Raw genomic sequence first — 24,998 nt, forward strand, 5'->3', positions numbered from 1 at the left:
TCCAACCTTCATCGTTACTGGTATTTTACCACCTGCTGCTTCCTTTTTTTTTTTTTTTTTTTTCATTTGTATCCTATTACAGACAGAAACAAGAAAATAGAAACCAATTACTATTAAGCTGCCATATTACATATTTAGCCACTACCTCCTCTTTATCAGCTTCTCCCACCTTCCAGCGCCTGGAAAGAAGCGTTCACTTCAGCAGAAATTATTTTAATTATTTTTCCTGCTTTTGCATCTTTTTTTTTTTTTTTTTCCCTGCTGAGAAAACTAAAAAAAATGAAAGCATTAGCTGGTACAAAAAAATAAGAAAAAAACATTTATCAGAAAAGTTCAAAAAAACATTTCAGACAATTTTTTTTGTGGCTCTTTGGGGCCAGGGTTTTGATTGTTGGAGAATTTCCTGGGTGCAGGATGGAACTTGTGCTTGACGCAGTGGTGGAATTTAAATCAGTGTCTCCCACCTGGAGATTGTCTTCCAGCCACCTGCAAGGCAATGGGTAAAAATTCAGGGAATCGGTCTCTATCCCTGCTTCTAAGGAAGTTGAATACTGAGATTTTTTTTGAAAATACAAATTTTTCAGATTTTCAAATCTGCGTCTGAGGGGTTGCATGTGTGTGTGTGTGTGTCCCAGGGACCTTAAAATTTCTGAAATTGTCTTACTAAAACTTTTCACAGAATCACAGAATCTTCATGGTTGGAAGAGACCTTTGAGATCATTGAGTCCAACCATACACACACACACACAAAAAAAAACCAACCCAAACAAAACAAACAAACAAAAAAAACCCCTCAACCCACTCCTGTACGTTCTTGTCTCCACTCAGGTTTTTTAAAACCAAGAAGATCTCTCGTTTCCTACTCAATCACCTAAAATCAAGGAATCGTCAGCCTCCTAAAGCCATACAAATATACACGACAAAAGCACGCAGTGACCTGCCCTGGAGCTTCGGCAGAGGACTGTGCAGACCATAAATCACACATAGGATTTCACCTTTTTCCCACCTTATGTACCTGAAGAAGGATCAATAGGGATTGCTGGCAGCGAGGCAGAGGGGATGTTTCTTTTATTTAGCGGCGTTTTCTAAACGGTAACAGATGTTCAGCGAAGGGATGAGGAAAACAAATTGTAATTCAGCAGTGGATTGCACCAAATACGGATCCTAGCAAGGTGCGAGAACTGATTTAAGAAGGCACATTTTAAAAAAAAAACCAAGGTCAGAAAGCACTTCTTAGTTTGTCACAGGGAATTGCGCTCATCTCTGGCTGTGCAGGAGGAAAGACCCCTGGCCCAGTAGGAAAATGCGTAGAAAACCGATTATCCCCGGAGCAGCTCTCCTGGCACCGTGTTAGAGAAAGCAGCATTACTGAGCAAAAGCGCCACTTGCCCTACAGAGCCCTAGATCCAGATCTTGAGGCTTTTCAGCCCCTGATGCCTGCGAAGATGGGAAGCAGACCCTGGGAGCTGGCCAGGTCCCTGCCCTGTGGTAGCATCGCTCTGTCCTACACCGGTACCCTGGCTCAGAGCAAGTCCATCCAGCCCAGTCTCTCCTCTCCAACATCAGTCATAAAATGGGAATACAGGAACAGTTGCCCCAAGGAGATGTCTTGGGGAAAGGAAGGATGGGGCAAGAGGGGCATACAGAGGGGGTGATGCTTCGCCAGTGGTCTCCCAGCTGGTGAGGTTCTTCAGCTCTGGAAGCTTCCGGAGCTCCACAGATTTTGTCTACTCAGCACCTCTCACCAGATCCCTCTTTGCAAGTATTTGTTCAGTCTTTCCTTGAATCCACAGAGACTGCGGGCATCCACAATCTCCCTTGCAGAGGGCTCACGTAGACTTCATTCAAGGGGGACTGTCCTCCTGTGGAAGACACTGAGTTGAGAAGATCAATATCTCATCTATTCTAAACTCTTTTGAATTTCACTCTTTTTTACCTTACCCTTGGAGCAACGATCAAGAGTAGTCACAGTCCTGGTCTCCCCACACAGAGTCAGACAGCAAGGGAAGGAGAAAAGCCTCAGCTTCTTTACCAAAAACCTTCCTGCAGACCTGGAGACACTTCTCTTTTCCCTGTACCAGAAGCTGTACCAGCTCAGGATCCCTCTGCACTGTGTATTTAAATAAATCACAGATTTTTAAAGCGTGCATTGGTGGGCAACACGTAAAATGCTCACTCCCCGAAATATTTCACGTTAAAGGAAATGCTAGGCCTCTCCAAATCTATTTTAGCCCTTGCATACTAACTAGATATACTAGGGCTATAAATACATTGCAGTGCAAGACAAGGGAAAGTAATTTAACCCTTATCTTGCACAGAATTAAATACTTGGAGGATTCGGAGGAGTTAAAAAAAAAAAAAAAAAATCAGCAGGGCTGTTCGTCACTGGTTTATGTCCAGGTAAAAAGTTACATGCAACACTCAGCATCCAGTTCCTGAAGCTGGAAAGAGATTTCCGTTGACATACAACAGTCCCCACCACTGGGACAAATAGAAAGAAGTGTTAAGAAGCGGTAAAACGTCCGTGAAGCCTTAACTCGTAAGGAAACCTAGCAATCAGACAGCCTGGCTGAAAGGAGTCAGAAAAGAAGCTGGAAGAACCAAAGACCGGGAGCTGCTGGCAGGCGACCAGGGATTTCCAGCAGAAGGTGGTTACACCTCTCAGTCTGCACACCCTTCACAAATAGGCGGCCAAACATGCACAAGGCTCACTGGCAAATTCTTGGAAAGTTTAGGAGCCTAAACGTAACTGTAGAGGGAATAAAGGATTTTCAATATCCATAGGCTCCCCTGCACACTTTTGAGAGAGAGAGTTCTCAGCTTTACAAGGGTTGCAAGTTCTCAACTCTTATTACGACCAAAATAATAAAACCAAACCACCCCTTATCCCCCAGGAAAGTCCACAATGACATTAGTCTTAACTTAAAAGACGTGAAAAAAAGATCCATTTTAGTCCAGCTACGAAACTGAAGGTCGTATAGACGTTACTCAAGACACTTTTAAGAGAGGCATGGAAATGAAAATCAAGCAGCGATAAGCAATTCTCTTGTAAAACCTTTTCCACCATTTCCCTCTCAAGAAGCAGCGTGCATTGGCATTTTGTCGACAAAGCGAAACAATCATTAGAACATTTCCATTCCAAAGGAAATAGATAAACAACGTAACCATTTATTTGACTGCATTGTATTTAGACAGCTTGTACATTTCATAACCCCACTGTTTTTGTTCTCATCAAAAAGGATAAAGGGACAAAAGAATATAATCCACTCAGAACAGCAGTCCAGTATTTTTTGAGATACACTTGATATTTTCATAGATGCCCACCTGATACCTGAACTCCAAGATAGGTTGTAATGCTTATACAAGACCTGAAATCATTTTTTTTTTTTGTAACATAGCACTCAGTTTTAGCAACGTCTTACAGTGCCCTGAAAAATAGTTTGTGACGTACTACGCAACGCCAATTAGATTATGCCTGCTTTTCTCGATGGCGATGAAGCTGATCATTTCTTAAAAAGAAAATAACAGAATGCAAACATCCATACCGACACGTCAGCCAACAGCAACATCCGTGCTAATTCAAACATAAAAGTGATCGACTCCTTAGTTAGATTTGTCAATGCAAAAAGGTGAGGGGGGGAGAGGACCGCGTTGTAGCAACAGACATGAGAAATAACCAACTTTTCATGGCTGGATTTCTTTTGAAAACCTGCTTTCCTCTCTTTGCAAATTCCGAACTTCCCGCTTGACACCCGCATCCCAAGCGACACAGAGAACAAATCCTGTTTCTTTAAATACGACCCAACGCGTACAGCTTCAGCATCTTCCGCAGTGAACTGCCCGTTACACGGCAGCAAGGGCAGAACCTCTCGGGCAACGTGCTCTCTTAAAAGAAAGGTGCACCTATTTTGCGCAGCGTTTTCGAACCCCGCATGGCGACAACTACTTCTTACAATAAACAAAGAGAATTGTATTTGAAGTTTGCTCAGAAGCGGTGGGGTTTTTTTTGGCAGTGTCTTCGTGCGAAGGGATTTTCGGCTAAACTTCTAAGTCGCGTTTTGAATCTGAAGACACCCACGGCTTAATTGTTAACCAATAGAAAACTTGCCTGTCTGGCTTTTCGGTTTTTAAACATCAGCAGACACACAAGACTGCCTGGTTTGCAGTCTGCGATACGAGTCCGACGGCTGCTACCAAGGTACGAAACCTCCCTCCTCTGCCTCCTTAGTTCAAGCCAGCCAGAGCAGTCACCACGTCCTGCACCACCGGGGGACACGGCTGAGAGAAGTCCCGTTTCGATGGATTTAGCGTTCAAGTCTTAAAAACTACGAGCGGAACCTCCTGAAAAGCTGCCCGGAAAAACTGGCAAACCTGAGGGATGGGGATAACAAAAGGTTCAGGAGTGTCACGAGGCAGCGGTGGCAGCGTACAGGCTTTAGGCTGAACTCTAGCTTGTTCTGCGAGTAACAGACTCGGGCACCCTTTTAAATATGAGTTTTCTTTACTGAGGGGAACAAACCCCCTCAAAAGCACGAATGGTGTTTACAAGCAGAAAACTCAGAAGGGCCAATTTCCATTAAAAATCTTTATTTTCAAATACAACTCATAATTTGTACATGGTAAGAAACGTCCATCACCATGTGCGATTGGTCTGTGCAAAATAAGGCTTTCCTTTAAATCCAGTTTTCCTGCACAGGGCTCCTTTCCAAATGTTACTGGAGGTAGGGGTTTTGTTGGTTTTGTTTTTAAATGTACAGTAATTAGCAAAAAAAAAAAACAAAAACAAAAACAAAAAACCAAACCACCCATGACTCAAACCAAACCCTAAAAAAAAAAAAAAAAAAAAAAGGAAAAAAAAGTGTAGTAAGGCAAATCTGAAGAGTACGCTCAGCTACAGAAGATTGGATTCACTGAGAGTTCATCCTTTTTACAGATTACGTAGGTTCTTCCACAAGTCAACTAATACCTTTGTTGTTTTTGTTTCCAAAGTGAAAAAAAAAAACCCGAACTGATTCATAGAACTGGGCTATATGATCACGCTGAACAAGAAAGCCTAGACACTGTAATTACTGAAAAAAAATTGATGAGTATTGGTAAAACTTATGTAAAACCAATTAAAGAAATAAAAAAAAAAAAATAAAAAGAGAAAAACAGAGCAAGAGCGAATGTGAGAAGGAGAGAAAGAGAGAGAGAGAGAGAGAGAGAGAGAGAAGTCCTTCCCCGCTGCTTCGGTTTTGGAGGGAAAAAATCCCCCAATATCTCAGCTCATATAAGTTTAGAGAAAATGAGAGCAGCTAAAAATGGATACAATACACCTTGAAATTTATTTCCAAGACCAAGAACCAAAGATTGAAGCATTTTAGAACACTGAAGCAAAGCAATCTGAATCTGAAAAAAAAATTGTTCCAACTATCTTAAAATAGCTGTTTTTCAGAGCTTCTAGCAATAATTTTTGATTAAATAAAATCATACCAATTTACATTAATTTTCTATATCTTCTTTTAAAAGTCCCTCACTCTTTTAACGAAAAAAGTGCATCCAAAACCAGCAGAGATTTACTGGTGACATCAGGTTCTCTTTTAGCAGCTACTCAAGGTTTTCAAAATAGCTTACACTTCTTGCTATAAGAAAAGAAGGGCCTTCCAAACCCTCGTTTGGGAGAAGTATCCAAATTATAAAAATCTGAAATAATTTATTATCAAATCCAGAATTTAAATAAAAGCAGAAATTTTCTTGCAAAGACAATTGAAGAAAGTAAAAGAATAAAAGCATGCACTCCAAACTTAGAGGTGAAGACAAATATACTTATCTATACAGGCACTGGCAGACGCAATTTAATTGTTACTGTTACTCGTTGTAACACACACCCCACCCTACAATACATTTTTTCATTCACTAATCACTGAGGTACCAATATTTAAGAATGGAAAATTCAATATTGAAAAATAAAACCTAAAATTGAAGCCTTTTCCCAGAAAACTATGGCAATTTTTGTATGAAATGTTAGTATACTTATAGAATTTTACAATCTACATTGGCTTTTTTTTTTTTTTTTTTTCTCTCTCTTTTTCCTGGAACCAAAAAGTCGCGTTCCACATACAGGTTCTTTGATAAAATGTTCACCGTGTTATGCAGTACAGTCAGTAGACTTGCAAATGAATGAACATATCTTGGCTATCGACTGGCACATCTCGCTGGTACCAAAAGAACTCCCAAGTTTGAAACAATCAGTTTTAATTCGGAACAAACGCGCCATGCCAAAGTGCAACAAATATGTGCGACACTCAATGAGACACTGACAGAAAGAGCTGCATGGAAATTACTAAGTCCACTCCTGCAAAGCAATTTTTGGACAAATTGCATTGCATGCAAAGGACAACTCTGCGCTGTTGGGACGTCAGTCGCTTGATGGGATGGTTTCTTTTAACGCAGCCATAGTTTAAGACGCAGTGCATCAACTCCATTTAAATAGTATCTGAACAGCCTCTTGTCTCGCACAAAACCAAGGTTTTCATAAAGTTTCAAAGCAGACTTATTTGTGATTTCTGTTTCCAATACAACCTTTGAGGAAAGAAAAGAAAAAAAAAAGATATTAGAAAGCAGTTGCAATTACGTGACTACTGAAGCAATTTCAATGTTTTTATCTAAAAGTACACTTATTAGCAAGGAGTGGAATTAATTTTTTATTGTCCTGACTTATTAAAGCAAACTCTCTCCATTCCAACATTTAAAAAAACTAGCAGTTAATCAGTGTTAATTGTAAACAACTTCAATTCATATCAAGATTTTAGTTCTTTGCTGTAAATTGTATTTCTACTCATTACCTAATAACTAGGCTAAAAACCAACCAAACAAACCCAAAACAATCTCTGCCTCCCAACATCCCCCTCCCAAAAAAAACCCCACCAAAACCCAACCTACCAAACAGGTCAGGGGCCAAAACATACTTTGAATTTTGAATGGGCAACCGAACTTTTGCATGTCACAAGGACTTGGCACATGAGCTTTTGTTTAGTCATTTAATATCTTTGACCTCTAATTGGACAGATTTAGCCTTAGATACACGCTTCAGCGTTCTACGACTGGCTGTCGGACCCAACATTTGCGATGAATATTTGTGCTCAACGTGAGTATCCCAAACCCAATTTGGAGTGCAGGAAGAGAGAGCAGCTTTTTCCATCTTTTTCCCCCTGGGTTGGTAAGAGCCCAGTTGCAGGAAGGTCTGCCATCAACAGCTCAGACCAAACCCAAACGTAAGAATAGTCCAAATTAAGCGAAGACTCAAAATCGTCCCAGAAGTCTCAAGTACAGGCGAAAAACTACACTGGCGATAACAAGAAGTTAAGTACAAAACTGCTGAGATATGGTCCCTCTGAATTGTTGTCCCTTCTTCTCCCCAAATGCACTGAGCAGGGCTCTGGCACACCTGGAGCCGTGCACCCACTCCAAGTGATAAACACTTGTTTTGCCTCTTTACTGTTGTCCCGCTCAATTATTTAAAGATTCTGCTATTAAGGACAGATCATGATTATGCAAGAACACAGGCTGAACTAATGAGCTGACCAGACTACATACAGTCCCATGACAGCGTACATTCACATATTAAACAAGAGCTGATGGACGCTGTAGAAAGACCATATAATGAAAATACAGCCTAAGCAATTTCTGCAGAAAACCAGTGATCGCTGCCACTGCTAAGTCCACTAATGGCTATTTCTAAACCAGCATTTGATACCCTGCTCTGTGTAGTTAGAGCTATATACATAAGACTCCCTTAATCCGAAAATAGTCGTCTACCCCACCTCAAAACCAAGGGCTTCCTTTCCTTTCCCTCCCCTCCAATAAAAAGCAGGAAAACTGTTTAACAACTCCCTACCCCCTCAAAACCAGGAACAAAATCTTAGCCTGTATTTGTACAGTTAGTTTAACTAAGTCAATCTATTTTACGGACCCTGTGGCCCCAGTGCCTTCAGCCTTGCATTTCCAGTCTCCCTCACCCCTTCTGCCAGCTCCCTAGGACCGTTGCTGTGCTACTTCAAAAAGCAACCTGGCAGAAATCCTTCTCTTTTTCTCTCCATCTCGTTTGCTTTCTGCACGTCCAAGGAGTGGCCAAGCCAACGTAAGAGAGGGAGGCAGCCAGCGGTTAGACTGGTCACCTTCAATAAGATTCTAAGATCCTTCTAATGTATATATTTGACCACTACTCAAGTTTCAAGCCACTCTGACCACATTCCAATGGATAATTCACCCTGTGCTTCTCCAGCATAAGAACGTGTGAAAGAAAAGTAAATCTGGAGCTAACAACTCAACGAACAACATAAACCGGGGGAAAATAAGACCTAGAAATAGTTCATTCGCCAAAAAGGAACTAGGAGTCACACATTAAAATACTAATAGTCAGAGTTCTTAAGTTACAGCAGGACAGTTTGTTGTATCTCTACTCTTAAGCTAATTCAAGTCTTAGTCTTACGGCAAGAATTAGAGATTGAATTTCTCTCGCTGGCACTTCATAGAACATTATTATCAAGTCTTGTGACTTAAGTGATTATTCTTAACATCCTTAACCCATTAAAATGGGTATCTATTAACTTATAACAAGTTATGGTAGTAAAATAGTTTTCCTGAGAAGTGATGTTTTCTACATAATTATGTACATTGTACAACTTCTTAATTCAAATTAAAACAAAACATTATGCCAAAGAGGAAATCTGACCCACGTAAATCCACAGCGCAGGAGACTATTATTTGAAATCCAGCTACAAATAGCATTCGCTGTCATAAAAGTTTAGTAACCTGGCAGAGTGATACAACGAGTCTGCATTCAACTGCGAGTCGCACACCTCGCAATGCTGACAGGCTTCCAACTGTCTGCAGATCATTCAATTTAAGGGAGTGGTTAAATGCTGAAATTCAGGTTTGCTGGAATCCCACTACCTGAGCGAATGCTCATCCTGGAAGCAAACGCAAGAGATTTGCTCTGGTATTTCTAAGGAAGACTCAGCACAATTCAAAGTAATTCCCTGATCTCAAAGGGCTAAAGACATGTTTCTATTACCTAATGAGGAAACACATTCATATTTTATCCAAACTTCATTAGCTTTGTTTTATGAAGGATTCATCTCTTCCTGTGTGAGATTTTCAATCAAGCTTCAAACCTTCAATCATCACATTTATTTCTGGTCTCACAGGGTCTATTTTGTTGTACACGTATGCCTGTTAAATCCCCTAATAACCCAATCGCATCCTCCTCTGGAGACCAGCAAAGGTCTGATTGGATTTAACAATATTTTCTGCACAAGCCATAGCTTTCTGAAGGCCGGTCCTTTCTCTTATGTCTTAAATTTCATAATTTCATAAACCTAACATTTTATCTCAACTGTCTAATTTTAATTGAGCTTAGAAGCAAGAAACCTTTTATAGTGAGAGCGAAGTGCACTCTTTCTTGTTATTCTGTTTTCCTACCTAGAATTTATTCCTAAACTGAAGAAAAACTGAGAGGTCAAGTTTCTTCAGTTCAAACTCTGAATGAACTCCAGTCTAGAAACCAAGCCACAGAATTAATACAGCCAAACCAAATAAGCAAGTGCAGGAAGGACTCTCTCAGTGCTCACAGGAGAGGTTGTTACTCTTCCTCCTAAGTCTGGTGTATCATCAGAATCAAGCAACGGGCGCTTGCCCAGTGTCCTTAAGCAGTTTAAGTGCCTTAACTTTTAAAGAAAGACAGCACCCAAAATGTAACACTTAAAACCTTAAATGACTTGTAGATTAAGAAAAAACAGAGATTTCAGTAGTTTGATAGTTTCAAATAGGATTACATAAAAATACACATTTATTTTTTCCAAGTGTGGGACTGAATTAAAGTGACACACCTACTGGTATGTCAAAACCCCCCACTTTAAATCACCCTAAAGTTTCAATGGAAATTCAACACATTCTACATTTTGCTTAAAAAAAGCTCTTAAAAGTCCCACTTACTAGAGTCTTATTTTGATTAGTTACCAGGTACATGGTACATTATTTCAGTAATATGAAGTGAATGAATAATATGCAGATTACTTACGGTCATTTGTTACAGATGGAAAACCTACACATGAATGAAAAACTCCTCCTTCCTAATTGTGATTAAGGGATGTAACAGTTCCACATGAAGGTCTTATGCAGTACAATTTTTGAAAATTGCTTCTCAGTAAAAACTAAGCAAATGTACAAAACCCAAATAATATCCAAATAAAATCAAACGCCTGAGAAAGTCACCAACGGTTAAAAATAAAAAAAAAGATCAAAGATCCCTCGAGTTTTGCAATGTTATATCCAGACACTCCAGCTCAAAGCATGCTGTTAGGTACTTTCTTCAGGCTTGAAGGTTATTTCCAGTTCAACCACCCACCCCCAACATCTGATCACTTCCCTGGTTTCTATTCTAATACAGGCCACGGCCAGCTCCATGGCCATCTCCTCCCCTGCACTCAGATTCCACCCCAGTCAATTCACTTCTTCACTTACCCCATGGCTTCCTCAAGCCAGGAAACAACCCCTGGCTGGAAGGATATTGCCTCTTAGCTTTGAAGCGTGGCACATAGCATAAACTACCTCTTAGGCAGCTGGCTGACCGCTGAAAATCACTTGTTCCATAGGCCTGGCTTAGTTGATTCCCAGTAAATTACTTACAGGAAAAAAAAATGTCCTTAATCACTAAAATATTGTGGCATACTTTGAAATGCCAACACATCGGTAGCGATTTTTCAAGATTTTCATCTATGGTGCTGTACGTATCCTTTACTTTTCAGGGCTCAACGTTGATACCTCAAAAGTCCAATCCACAGTACTTAGAAAAGTAACACACTGAACAAAGTATTTATCAGATTATATACCACAAGTTATTAAAATTAAGTACATTTACGGCAACTAGGCCATAATTAGATTGAAGGGAAGAATTCTCAAGCAGCCTTTGGAAAATTTTCATGACACCCACAGCTGCATATTCATGATTTTAATCCTATTCCAAGCAAGTTTCAGAAACTAGCAGATTTTTGAATTGCAGTTCATCTTATATCAAGTAGCAGCATTTTTTTTTTATTTTCATCATTTTATTAAGGGATGTAGAAAAATATCTTAAGAGCAGCAGAGATGAGTAAACTATTTACATGCCTCACAAATTACTGTGATGTAGTACTTTGATCAGCTCTAGGCATCAATTAAAGAGGCAAAACCCATTCTCCCAACAACTTTTGTAAAAACTGGTGAGGGTAAGTGCTTTGGCTCTGTCGGACAGAGCTTTTAATGAATGGGTGGCTAGTTGGATTTTTCAGATTCTGGTCATGACCGAAAGCTCAGCAATCCACCATTTGGTACAAGTAACAAACTTCATTATTTTCTGCCCTGTATATCTGGACAAAGCCTATATTTGGTGGCAAAGAAAAGAAGAAAACATGAAAACACTGACTATTTGGCTGTAGGCAACCTGTATGCGAAAAAGGACAACATAAATATATCAAATCAGTGTGGGCATGCCTCTGCTGGTTGGCACAGAAAGTCAGAAATATACTCTGCTTGTGCTCCACATTGCCCAGGCATCATAAGCTCCCATTTCAAAATTCTGTGCCAACACAAGGCTCAGCTGATGCAAAAGCCCCCAAGAAGCAGGGCATAATTAGTTCAGAACCATCATCCCACAAATATGGTTACACAGTTTCCAAACTGCTTCTGAAACATGCCTGCACCCGTCCAGCACACACTCCAAGGAGCTTGAACCGTAATGCGCTCGATTAAAGAGGGACACCAATAGTCTCTAAAAAATAGCCCATGCACTTAGTACAAAGCATTTATACAGCACCAGAGATGAAAATCTGTGCCTAAGACTTAATGAGGTCTTACTGCAGACTAGATTGCAATCCTTATCCCATTTATTTCATTTTTACAAAGATAAAAAAGCAGTAAGAAGGACTCTTGGACTGGTATTACAGCGGTAGGAAAAAAGATAAGACACAAGAGAGATCATTAGGCATATACCTGTTAGATAGTCCAATTTAGAAATTAAGTTACATGAGTTACATGTATACATGCACTCAGAAATCACATGGTAACTATTGCAACTCCGGTAGCTTGAGTAGAAAAAGCCAGTTTTACTACTGACACTAACAACAGTAGCAATTCACTTCACTTCTCCATATCTCAATTGTCCAACTGTGGTGTGAACAGTGTGACACCATTCCTCAATTATCTTTAAATTTTTTTTTAATCTTGAATACTCTAGCAATGGCAAATGAATTCAAGAACATAGTGGAAAGCCATGGAAAAAACAAACAAACAGCTTTTCTTGATTAGTTCAACGTAGGAAGTGGTAAAACAGATTAGAGCAAAGCATATTACATATGATACTAGAAGCAACAAGCCAAAACACAGAATTTGAAGAATTACAGAACTATCAGATTGCACTACACTGCCTGAGTCCAACGTAAATTATAGGGGGGGCGGGGAATAGACACCAGTAAGCAGAGGCATGAAGGAATCTGATGGGAAGAATAAATGAATTAAGTCAGAACACATGCAAGGATGCTGCAAAAGGTATAACACAACACGTGGAAAAATATACAGAGCATGTGCCAGAAGTCCTGTGACACAAATTGTAGTTTTGGATAAGAAACTTCACCACGCCGCAGGAGGACAATTGAGGGAGCAGCTGAAAGGCGGTAACAGAGAGATCAAAGGATCGTTAACTCTGACACACTGAAATGACACAGGGCTCAGGCGTCAGGAACAAGCGAACAATTGCATTGTACGAAGCGGATGAAAGTTAAAGGGACAGACAACTGATGAAGGAGAATGGACGGAGGGAGAGTTCTTCACAAGTTAGACATGGCACATAGTTAGTTGCTATATATATATATATATATATGCATGTGTATATGTATATATATAAAATAAAAAAAAGGAGAAGGGATTCTGATCTGGCAAAAGGAAAGACTGACAACACATAGGCCAGAGAAAGTTTAAACAGCCGTTCAGCCACTTTCCTTCCAAGTTTTTGTTGACATTCTAAATCATGAGAGTTCTGTTAGCACTACATAATACAGCTATACGCTGTCAGAGTAGCCTGATGACTTGTTGTGATAAAACCCTATTCTGCAATACTACAGTACGTACCGTTCCAGTATCTCTGTGTTTCTGAAAATATGGAAGAATTACACATAACGTGCAAGTTACACTGGTCAGTAGCACCTTAAACTAGAGTCTTTGGAGGAAAACGTGCCCGTGACCAAAGGCTGGGACAGTTTCAAAGTAAAGCAAAACCTGAAACACTGAACTTGAGCCCCTAAGACAAATTTAGAAAATCCTTCTCCTATTCGCGCCATATGTTTTCCTGAGGTTATTTTTCCCTTTATTATAAAAGGAATAGCTTCTTACCAACCCACTCCCCACCTAAAAAAAGTCCTGTAGAAGAAAAACCTGTGAAATGAATCCACATATAGGAGAATGCAAACCATTTACATTATGAAAGGTTTTGATTATAAAATCTTACCTCATCACAATCTCCTTCAACCATAGCATAAATAGCTTTCTTAACCAAGTTTGTACCTGAAATATAGATTTCAGTGAGTGTCAGAGTTGCAATGCAGAAGATGCTCGTTTATATATGACTAACATGTGCTACCTACATGACATGACACCTGGGGAGAGCAGGGAGGAAAGAAAAAGAAATAAATAAGAAGTTGCAGTCAAGTTGCAGTCTCAATTCTGGACATTAAAATAATCTGCAAAGTTATCCAGAGACTCAGCTTGAGCGCAAGATTCTTCAACACACGGATATTAGGAACAGGCTTCTATGTTTAACATGGTGTTATATATAGCCTTCCAAGATGCGATTCGTTCCTTTTTTTTGTTGCATTTAAAGTCAAACTCTGCTGGCATGTACTTGAAGGACATTCATCTTCCAAGGGAATTTCCTCTTACTAAAACAAATACTTCTATTAGTAACAGAACTTATGAAACCACTTTCCTTGTGGCTCACTCCCATTTGGATTTGCTAGTATCTACTAATATGGTTGAAGCCCTTCCCTTCCCCTTAGTCAAGCATTAATTTAGTTCTTTTATTTTTCATCTATTTTGCAACAGTTCTACAAATGTAATATCCCTACCTGTCTGTAGAATTGGGGTGAAATTGAAAGTTGATTTCAGTTATTAGTGGAAAAAACTGCTGTTCAATGAAATTGCATAAATCTCACTTCCATAAGAAGGCTAAGGAAAAGGAAAAAAAACCCCAAGGAATCTAGAGAATGTTTTAAAGTATTCTCAAAACTTTAATCAATTAAGATTTCTTGTTGAACGTACGACAAAACTGAACCACATTTAAAACAAATCTTCAGATTAACAGCATACTATGAGAAACAGCAAGAAAGGTGGCAAATGTAGGAAAAAGTAATGCTAAAGTAAGCAAGGCTTTACCTATATATTCTATTTGTATAATTCTAACATAACGAACTGACTAAAGTGAGGGAAAAATATTGCAGAGATCCTCATAATAACAGCATTAGTTCTTATTTACTTATGAATCCAAGCACCTGCAATTAAATTATGGCAGGCTCCTTCATGACTCAGCTAAAAGGGAGAGACAGTGATTTCTCAGTATCCTCTTCCCTCTGCTCCCTTAGAGAAACCAACAATGGCTTTTGAATTGCACTGAAGGGAAAAAAAAATAAATAAATCCGCACATGCTTGAATAGCCATGATAATACACAGTGCTTCAAGGTTTTTGGAGGGTTTTTTTTTTTTTTTTAAGAGGAGAACAAACACAATGGTACCATTCTGTGAAGCATCACCGTATTTTTCCATTGCAAGTAATTTTCTGTCTTTAATCACAAAAGTATGAGCTGTTCAGTGTGAATGAGTGGTGATGCACATTTCTAGGCTTTCAAGCCGACGTCTACGTTTTAAGTTCAAAAATATATTACAAAATGTAATTTCACAATAACCAACACCAAAAAAACCCCAAGTTCCATAAGAATAGATCTTTAATTAAAGCCAACTAGGACAACTGGTGTTAGAATGAAAATCCCTTCATCGGGGCAACGAGGGAGGGGAAAGTCCCTGCCAAGAGTGATTTCTTTTATCGTGTAACTTCCCAACAAAACACATCTCTGTTTCAGCCACTCAAGTAGCCATACACAACTATTCTTCTTCACTTATTAATAGAATAATGAGCTACATACATCCTCCCCAACGGGCAATATATGCATAATTGATAGGGGAAAGCCAAGGGATAAATCCACTGAAAAAAGATAGACTGAACATAACATAGAAACGCAGTGATAGGGCACATATAAAAACCCAAAGCAATTCCCACTGTTGTTATTTGACAGCGGTAATAGGCAGAGGTAAGGGGTTGATGACTGCCTTTCTTTTCAGCTTTATCATATCCCAGATGTAAATCTCATAGGGCATTTCAGGTTATTTTAATAAAATTTTAAAAAAAGCCACTGGGGAGCTTGTGCAGTCGAGCAAGGCAGGGATGACAGACAAACCACCACATCTAGAAGTTCAGTCCTGCTTAAATCTTTATGACAGCTACAGTTACCCCAACTACAGGATTGAAGTAAGAAATAACAAAAAAGGCTATTCTTACCAATTCCTTTTCTTCTGTATTTGGAATCCACTGCTAACATGGCTATATAACCTCTGCGGAACATCTTTTTGTGCATATCCAGCTTGCAGACGATGGCACCTACACACTCCTCACCTACCATGGCCTTAAAGACAAACATACACGTATGCATTCTCAGTTTGTGATCTACAGAGCTACTAAAAGTAGTAAACCAGTTCATTTTAAGCGAAACAGCCACACAAAATTTGTTTTCATAAAGCTATTAAAAAAAAAACACAAAAAAATTTTAAAAAGGTCTCAAAAAGTATAAATAAGATTAAAGGATTCTTATTTCTTTATTACATTCAAATAAAGTTACAGTCAATTAATAACCAATGAATTGTCCTGGAGAGAACCACATTATTATTCCATGAAGTCTACAGGCAAGAACACGTGTGATAAAATGGAGCGGGGAAGATCAAGTTAATGCATAAATCACCCTTTCACATGGGCTGCCACAGAGGTAAAAAAGAAGTCCTTTCCTGTTTTATAGCAATCTGAATTTTTAGGTACAAGGCCTGTGGTAGATAAGATGCTTAATTTTTGTCTGCTTTTAATGTCAAGGCCACAATGGATCAGTGAAACACGTTGCTGCGTTTAATCTTTAGAAACTGTCGTTTTCAGTCACATGACACCCAAAGAACAAACAAAAAAGCACAGTTAATTTCACACGTTTTAACTATTCAGAGATTTCATTTGTTAACTGCTACGCACTGACTGTTAATCCCAATGGTATTGTCACCAAAAGTGGGGTCAGGGAGATGCAGTTATTCTGAAACATTAAGGAAAAAAACCAAACAACCCAGAAAGAAAAGAATGCAACTCCTTCCCAAACACTTATCAAGCTACTTGCACAACCACTGTGTTCACCAAAATTTTACCATGAAATATATTAGAGAAAGACTGTAAGAAAAAACTACGTCATATGTTAACTGAAGGATCAGGCAGCCTGAGAGATTAATGACATTATAACCTGCAGCAGTAAAACTGAATAATGCTGCAGAGTAGGACAGCATCCAAGGGGAGAATGAATTACTATTCATTCAGGAAAGACCGACAGAGATAAAAAAGAAACTCATAAATGTACGTATGGCTGTATAAGTGGATCCACAGCCTTTGAGAGACCTGTATCTGCAGGGGGGAACTCGCCTTCGGCTCAAGCAGAGCAACTAAACCGGGACTAGAGCACATGATTGGCACAGGCATGTGCTAGCACCAGGGCTTGGGGAGAATCCAAATTTACAACAGCAAGACACGTCAAACGGAAAGGACTTGCCAAAGCCAGCGTTGGCCAGGCCTCAGCACTGCCCACCTGCGAACCCACTTCTCCAAAGCCTATGGTATATATCCTATAGCCTCCAACCACCTCAACCTTTTTACATACAGCTTGTAGGCTAAGACTCTACGGACAGAAGAGTCATTCGGGCAGATCATATCACAGGCACAGACTCACTGTTATTTTGCCCAAAGAAGAACATCATCTTCTAGCATCTCTACCTGGATGGTGGGTTATTAACCAAGTTGTCTCTCAACCAGCAGCTGTATCACAGGTGAAATGAAGCAGTCCAAGATGTAAGAGCTTCAGCTCCAAAGCTCTGCAAAGCAGCAGGATCCTAACACCATTTCTGATATAGTTTAAGCTCATCAGGCAAATATAATTATTGCTAAGTTTTTATTTGGCAGGAAAACACATTTTTGCAGTATCCAAGAACAACCCTGAACAATCTAAACAAGTGGTTTTTTAAAATAAAAGCTGTATTTCAGTCCATTTAGATCATGCTGCACAGCCTCTAAGTAATCTTTCATTTGGTCTAAAACACAGTTTATTCCATAAAAAAAGAAAAGCTCTACTTAAACTAAAACTATGTATGCAAAGTGTCAGCTCAAGGCAAGTTTTGTATCTTGGCTCAGACCTGAGAAAACCAGGGAGTTAAATAAAGAGTATCATCAGACAGACTGTTCATAACATTGCTATAATTATGCAGAGTACCTAGATGTAATCTTATACCTCACTAAAAAAAAAAAAAAAAAAAAGCAGCACACCGCAAGCTAACATGTTATAGTTTTCTAGTTGTGCTTTGCCCTGAAGTGAACACGTGCAAACTATTGATCATAACAGTCATGCAGAGAATTTTTAAGATTTTTTTTTTTTTTTTTTTTTTTTTTTTTTTTACACACACTTCAAGAGTAGTGACATTCTAGACACTGCATATCTGTGCTCTTTCTTCTTTAGGGCTCTTTTCAGAAAAGCTGTGTTCATGAATCATATGTTTAAAATGCTAAATGAAGAGCAAAGAATTTTGCTTCAGTGATCAAAGAAGCAAATACCCCACTGGTTTTACCACTGTTGCCAGAGAGCTTGTTACCAGTTCCCCAAACACTGAAATCTATTTCTCTGTCTTTAGGCAGGTAAATCTGCCAGTTCATTTATGTTGTTCCACTTACAGAGGGAGTGCTGCGTTTCCACCTCAATTTGAGGTTTTTTGTTGCCTTTCCTCTCCTTTCTCCTTCTCTCCAACCTTATCTAAAGCTGGAAATGAACCTAGAATGCAATGTAAAACTTTGTAACTTAATTCCCTGGAGAAGGTTAAACTGTGTAAATAAAAAAAAAAAACGAGAGACAGAAATAGGGAGGAGAGAGAAAAAGTAGCTGCCACACAACACCATTTATGAAAAGACAACCACGGGCCAAATTTTCTTTTCAGGTATAGAGAGTACTTCTAAACATACGAGTTTCCACAAACAAAATTCAGCCCAAGTTACTATTATATATTATAAACCCCATGGAGTACTATAAGATTTACTTCAATCGTAAGTCATTAGCAGGATTAACATACATGAATTCAAATCCAGTATTCCTAAGAACAAAGTTGATGCAAATAAGTTTAAATGTTTAAAACAAACTAGATTTTAATATCTTCGTATTGCAACCATGCATTACTAGAAGAGTTAGCACAGAATTGTCTGTAAATCAGCAAGAACATTACTTTTCACAAAATTAAACAACTGGCATTAATTTCATTAGCAAAAGATGGCATTAAGTCTGTCAGCCATAGTCTGAGTATGCATTTAATACCCAAATCCTGTGACATTTGTTCCCATTTAAAGAGGATTAAAACAACCAACTAGCCCCTGAAAGAGAAATATTTTGCAATTCAAATGCAGTAGAACCTGCGCAACTGCAACACGGCTTCCCTTTCGCACACGCACCTAAATCCATCCCAAAGTATCACAGAAGCAGCTCTGTATGAACCCTTTGGCTTACATTTAGCCATCGCGTTACTGAACGCCATTAGAGGATACATTTAGGGTAATGGTTTTAACCTAAAGCCTGGCAGTTCAGACAGAGCTCTTCACGATACTGGGCAAATCACTACATCGCTCTGTTTCCACTCTGTGAAACTGGACAGGAGTAATTCCCTCCTGCGCAAGGGCAGAGCCAGAATAACTACACGTTACGTACTCCAGTGCTGCAACAACTGTGAAGTTTTCACAAAGCCTCTGACAGCAAGAAGTAGTGCAGCAAACGTGTCTCTGAAACAACCATCATACCTACGGGGAAACTGGAATACAGAGTTAGCAAACTGGGAATGGATGCTATAGAATTTCCTCCTGCATCTGCCATGAGGTTAGGAAGTTTCCTAACTTTCCCAGTTCTTTTATGCCCCAAATATTCCCCAACTAAAAAACAGGGGCGATGTCTTGCAAGTCTTAACTTCAACGTGAAGTACGCTTAGACTCTTGAATAAAATCCAATTAGAAAAAAAAAAAAAAGGCAAAGCATTAGTATAAAACAAGATCTTAACTGCAGTCATTTAGGATTTACAACACATCTAAAACCACTTACATGGAATTAATAGGTTATTTTTAAACTTGTGAAAGTTTAAATTATAAATGCTGCTATAGCTAGTGGCAAAGTTAAGAACCCAATAAAAGCATAGATTTTCCAGATTTTTCTTAAAAGGCAGCTGAGTGGTGCAGTACTGGGAATTACAGGAGAGGTTACAACACTCAGCCAGAACTCTGCTTTTATTACATCCTGTCTTATCCAAACTTTGGCAGAGAGCAAGGTTTCCTAAGATCACCTCTCCCACGCTAAAGTATTTTGAAAACAATTTTCTGAAATATTTAATGTATCAGTTCGAAATGGAAGTTTCAGAACTTTAACACTGCTAAGACTAGAAGCCACAAAAAACTACTTTAAAAGGAAGCTACAACTTTGAAAATGCATTTACAACGCACACGGGGACAACGCTGTAGTGATGCTTAAAAATGCTTCACGTGAAACAAACGATACACCTTTCCTCTTTCGTTTTTTGACAGAGGAGTGGTTATAATAGGTAATTTGAAGATAAATTGGGCAGAGCTGACAGAGCTTCTGGGAATAAGTAAGAAAGGGGAATTAACGGGGCATTCACACCTAGCACACAGTGTGAACCTGCTCTTCCAAAGCCAGCAGACACCCGAGTTTAAGCAGACAGTTGCAATTTATGGAAGAGAAGGTTAATTACCTTGCAACACCTCAGATAATGCTGCAGTGTAACACAGAGGAACTGACCATCACATATTCCCAACTTGTTACCTCTAAAAGTCAGGAAGACAGTTAGAGAGATGAATTTCACGTTGAAGTGAAGAGGTTTTGAAGATTCCTAGTATCTCCAGGTCCTTTTAAAATGGAATATTAACTTCTTTTTTGAGTGGACAGTTAGGAAGTAGTTTGATACAGCAAAACCATGCTAGTGACTAGTTAGGATTGGTCCTATGCCTTCCCTCCAGCGGTGCGTTTTCACCTCTTCCCTCGCACCAACACCGGTGTCTGTGACATCCTACTACTTTGGAGCCTTAAACCAACAGAAACCTGACCCTAAAACACATACGCATGCGCTTAGAAATATATGGTGGAGGTGGGAGGGCTACTTTGGCTTCCCAAATCGGAGAAACCGGAGGGTTGGCACAGGCCAGGAAGAGGCAGTTGAGCAGAACGGAAGAGCAAACAGCTCTTTTTGTTGCACCAGCCGTTAGAGCAACGGTGCACCTCGGGAAGGCCAAGCCAAAACTCAGCAAGTTTCAAACCCATGAAATAATCACCGTCAGGAATAATTGTTAATAATGCCCCCAGAAAACAGCTCTGCATTGGCATGTATCCAAAATGCTAGATAGCAAAATTATGGTCTTTAAGATGGTTTACTGAATAAATAGCAGCAAGGGACAATTGCTGATCATTCATGGAAAATACACGTTCCACCTTCAAATTTAAATGATGTTAGTATTTTCCCCTCACATGTTGAGAAAGGGAAAGCAGCCCATGACAGCGCAATGAAGACAGGTGAGTTTTAATTTTTAAATTTGAATATTTGAATATTTTTTTTTAAATGGTGATGTTTAAATTTAGTAAAGGAACTGATTGAATCCCTACAGATTTATTTTTTTTTGAAATACAATCAAACTGCAATCTAACCCCTCTCCCCAAAACTAACTGAAACCAAAACAAAACCTGAAACCATAAGGGTGTGAGGCCACAAGGCATTAAAGACCAATGATTCTGTGAGATCAAGGACTATGCTTCTGTTCACCATCCCGACACTGTTCTTGCTAATTGGAATATGCAGGCCCTGACTGAAGATAAATATTTTACAGACACTTATGAGACAGAAGTAGTTCAGGAATCCATTAACTGCAGGAACAAATTAAATTTTATAGAACAGAAAGTCTTCAAGACAATCTCTAAAAAACAAATCTTAAAAACACTAAAACCAGTCACAAAAAACACCCATCAAATTTGACTCAACATACTACACAAGCTTCAAATTATTAAGTAGATAACAATTTGCTAACAGCTTTAGACATTCATAGCCACATATTCTTCTCTACAGTTTTATGTACTTTACATTATTCCACCCTTCAAAAAAAAAATGGCAAATTGTGTAGAATGACACAGAGTTCAAGTAAAGTTTTGTTGATTCTTCAAGGCTATGAAAAAAAGAAGCTGTCACTATAAAATAAGCTTAAGACGTTTTCTTTTCCTTGAGTAATATCTCCTTCTTTGAATGCACTTGTTAAATATTAGAAATCTTCTGGTTTAGTGCTCTGTCAAACAACTTGCCATTGTTCTTTCCTTAACAATATTCTTAAGCTACTCCCTGACAAAAAAAAAATATAAAGATTTCAAGTCTAAACAGATGCATTGTGATCTAATAGTATCCAACACTGCCTTGACATTACCAGCGATACACCTGATGCTGTAAGTATGGACATTTGTAGTTCACAAGCATTTCTTTTCAGTATGAGTTAAACCAGTCACACACATAACTCAGTGCTTGAAAAATACCATTCTGCTCTGATCAGCATCCTTATAATGGCAAACATGACTTTGCATGAAACAATGTTTTCAAGTATTTTTGTATTTCTATTTTGTTCCAGAAGGTAATGCTTTGCTCAACTTCATATAATCCTACTGTATTCCCTCTTCAGGGTTTTAAGAGGCATGGTTCTGAAAATCCTTCTATAAATCATATAAATCCTGCTATAAATTATACCAGACCCTAAACCAGGAACATTCAGGAAGTTTAAGGCCAGATGGAGTCCATTAGCCTCACCTCCTGTACTCATATCCTATTAAAATTTTACAAAGATACTCCTGAATTGAAGGGTGTCTTGGCTCCTACTAAATTATACCTTTCAGAGAAGGGACCAGCCTTGATTAAAACATCAAGAGAGAAGAATTCATCATTTACCTTAGCAAGGAAGTGCCATACACTCCCATAAACGTTCTGTTTTGCAGACGTAACTTTTCCTATGAGTAAATCAAACACAGCTAAACTCCCACTATGCACGTATACCCCTCAGGCCAACTTACACTCAGTTTCATACACCTGTGGACAGATTAGCATCCTAAAAGCATGCTTTTCAACTGACACACAAGTTTTTCCGTAAGAAATGCTACACATTTCAAAAGACAGGGTGACAGCTAAATCAATCTTCTCAATAGTGCAGTAGGAAGAATATAAAACTAAATACATTGTTAGTACAGCAAGACAATCTAAGCAGCATGAGAATTTCTGCATGCTGCATACACTACCACACCTGTAAGAAGCAATACAGTGGTACCTGTCTTTTTAAAAGCTAATAGGTCAAAAAGTCTACAAAACCTTTCACAATGTCTCTTCATGTATCACTTAACATTTATATGCTAGCCATGCTGAAGTATGGTTTAAAACCATTGTGCAAGAATTGCTAAGCATTTGTAAGATGCTAGTGGGCTAAGTACTTTTTAAAATACAAACCTAGGAACTGAGATAGAATGATAAAATGCACTACCAGAGGTCACAAAAGTCAATGTCAAAACCAAGATTAGAAGCCTTGAATTCCTGGATCCTAGCCCTGTGCTCAAACCCCACTACTTAAAACATCTATTAACGAATGTAGGAACTTCAGTCGTATGCTTTACTTATACATGCACAGGTCACAGGGGGACTTCATTAGGAAGACAGGTACTTCCCCAAAAGCTTGGCCTTATCCACAAAAAAGATTATTAAAAGTATTAACACAAATGTCAACCCTTTAATCCTCTCCTCCCCAGCCCCAAACCACTCCCCAAGTTCTGCCCTCCCTGCCCCCTCCGACACTTACCAAAAAGCAAAGTTGTGGCCAGTTGTGGATAAAATACCTATATGTGTAAATGGAGTAGGGTTCAGACAGATCTTTGGTGATCAGTCTCATGATATCGGGCATCTGCAGCTCTGACTCATATCGGACGTATCGTATCGTTAGGTCCTCCTCGGGCTGAGAGTCCGTTCCCGAGCCTTTCAAACTGCAAGCTGCTGTTAAGGACCTGGAGAGTAGCAGCAGGGACTCCTCCTCCTCCCCTCCTTCATCCCCCTCCTCCTGCTCTTCCTCCTCCAAGCCAGTCCCTCCTGCCAGTCCATTGCGGGCTGCAGTCTTAGCAGCAGTCGTAGTTGTGGCAGCAGGCTGGCTCCTGTCCCCTGTTGCTGCTGCTGGGGGAGAAGGAGGAGGAGAGGGTGCAGTCCTTCCCTGGGGAGGGAGGTGGTTGGTAAGGGAGGATGAGCACGGTGCTGTGGTCGGGGGCGATGACTGCTGCTGCTGTCCAGAGCCCATTGTTTTGCTGGCTCGCTTGTTCTCCAGCCCCTCGGGGGCTGCCCCTGCCTCCGAGCTGAGGATCTTGCTCTTGAGGGAGGCCCGCAGGTGCCGCAGCTCGGGGCTGATGAGGCCGTTGAGCTGGTGGTTGTGGTGCGGGGGATGGTGGTGGTGGTGGTGGAGGCGGTGCTGCTGCGGCCCCCCCTTGCCGCCGTCGCTGCCTCCTCCTCCTCGCTGCTGCCGCTCCCGTCCGCCCGCGGGTCCCTCCTCTTCCTCCTCCTCTTCGGCCTCCTCGTCCTGGGCCCCGGTGCAGGCGGCGGCGGCAGCAGAGGAGGTGGAAGAGGAGGAGGAGGAGGAAGCAGGCCCCCCTCCTCCTCCTCCTCCGGGGAAGGGGGAGAGCGTGTCCCCCTGCGGGGAGAGGACGCTGCTAGGCCCCGGCGGTACCTCGGCCATATCCTACGGGAGAGACCGACACAAACCCACCGAGGAGGAGGGAGTCAGACGAGACGGGGGCGAGGGGAGGGAGGCGGCGGCCTCACGGGCCGCGGTCGGGGTTGGGGGGGGGGGGCGCGAACAAAGGCAGAGACGGTGCCCGGGCCCCGCCTCGCCGCCCCGCCGCCGCCTCTTCCTGCTGTCCCGTTCCCCCCGCCGCCGCCGGCGGGGCCCTTCCCCGGTCCCTTGCGGGCCCCGGGCGGCCACCCGCCGCGGCCTCCCCGCCCGTCGCCGCGGCCACTCACCCCCGCGTCTCCTCAGCGCCGCGGCTCCCACTCTCCGCTCATCCAGCGGCCGCCAAGCGCGGCTGCCGCTGCCGTAACACGCCGCCAAGTTTCCTGTCAGCCGTTACGACACTTCCTCCCTTGGCGGCGGGGCCTAGCGACGGCGGGGCGGGGGCGGGACCGGGGACGGTGGCGGGACCGGGGACGGTGGCTCACGCTGCCGGTCCGGTCCCGCGACCCGGAGCCCGGCGGCTTTGCTCCGCAGGGTCCTGCCGCCCCCGTTGGTCATCCACGGGGAGTCGGGTCACTCGCTGCCCGGGCTGCTGTGCGAGTCTGCCTGCCCGGGTGAGGCTGGCACTGGGGTCAGGCTCCGGCCTACGGGCCGGCGCGGCCCTAGGCCGGTGTCCCGGGGTGGATCCACTGGCGACGGCACCACTGCCCTCAGACGTCTCCCTTTGCTGCCTCCCCTGCCCTTACTCACACCCCGCGAGACGCTCACAGGAGTGTTTGCGATTTGTTTGATCACCCCAAAGCTGGCAGGGCACAGGCGC

At 41.1% G+C, this 24,998-nt stretch overlaps 1 protein-coding gene across 1 annotated transcript; it reads right to left on the reverse strand.

The window, feature by feature from the left end:
- Nucleotides 1–3,389: 3,389 nt before the first annotated feature.
- Nucleotides 3,390–24,538, reverse strand: NAA30 (N-alpha-acetyltransferase 30, NatC catalytic subunit). The gene is made up of 5 exons (XM_074149006.1): nucleotides 24,469–24,538; nucleotides 23,267–24,187; nucleotides 15,620–15,743; nucleotides 13,520–13,575; nucleotides 3,390–6,561 (listed from the first exon to the last, which is right to left on the reverse strand). The coding sequence occupies exons 2-5, from the start codon at nucleotides 24,182–24,184 to the stop codon at nucleotides 6,424–6,426; spliced, it is 1,236 nt and encodes a 411-aa protein (XP_074005107.1). The 5' UTR covers nucleotides 24,185–24,187; nucleotides 24,469–24,538; the 3' UTR covers nucleotides 3,390–6,423.
- Between the last annotated feature and the right edge of the window lie 460 nt (nucleotides 24,539–24,998).

Source organism: Numenius arquata, chromosome 6, assembly GCF_964106895.1.
Source record: "Numenius arquata chromosome 6, bNumArq3.hap1.1, whole genome shotgun sequence".
NCBI lineage: Eukaryota > Metazoa > Chordata > Aves > Charadriiformes > Scolopacidae > Numenius > Numenius arquata.

Coding starts and splice junctions, on each gene's coding strand:
- NAA30 (XM_074149006.1), bottom strand. CDS start 24,184: ATGGCCGAGGTACCGCCGGGGCCTAGCAGCGTCCTCTCCCCGCAGGGG. Junction 15,744..23,266: donor GGCCACAACTTTGCTTTTTG/GTAAGTGTCGGA, acceptor TTTGTCTTTAAG/GCCATGGTAGGTGAGGAGTG. Junction 13,576..15,619: donor ATACAGAAGAAAAGGAATTG/GTAAGAATAGCC, acceptor TCTATATTTCAG/GTACAAACTTGGTTAAGAAA.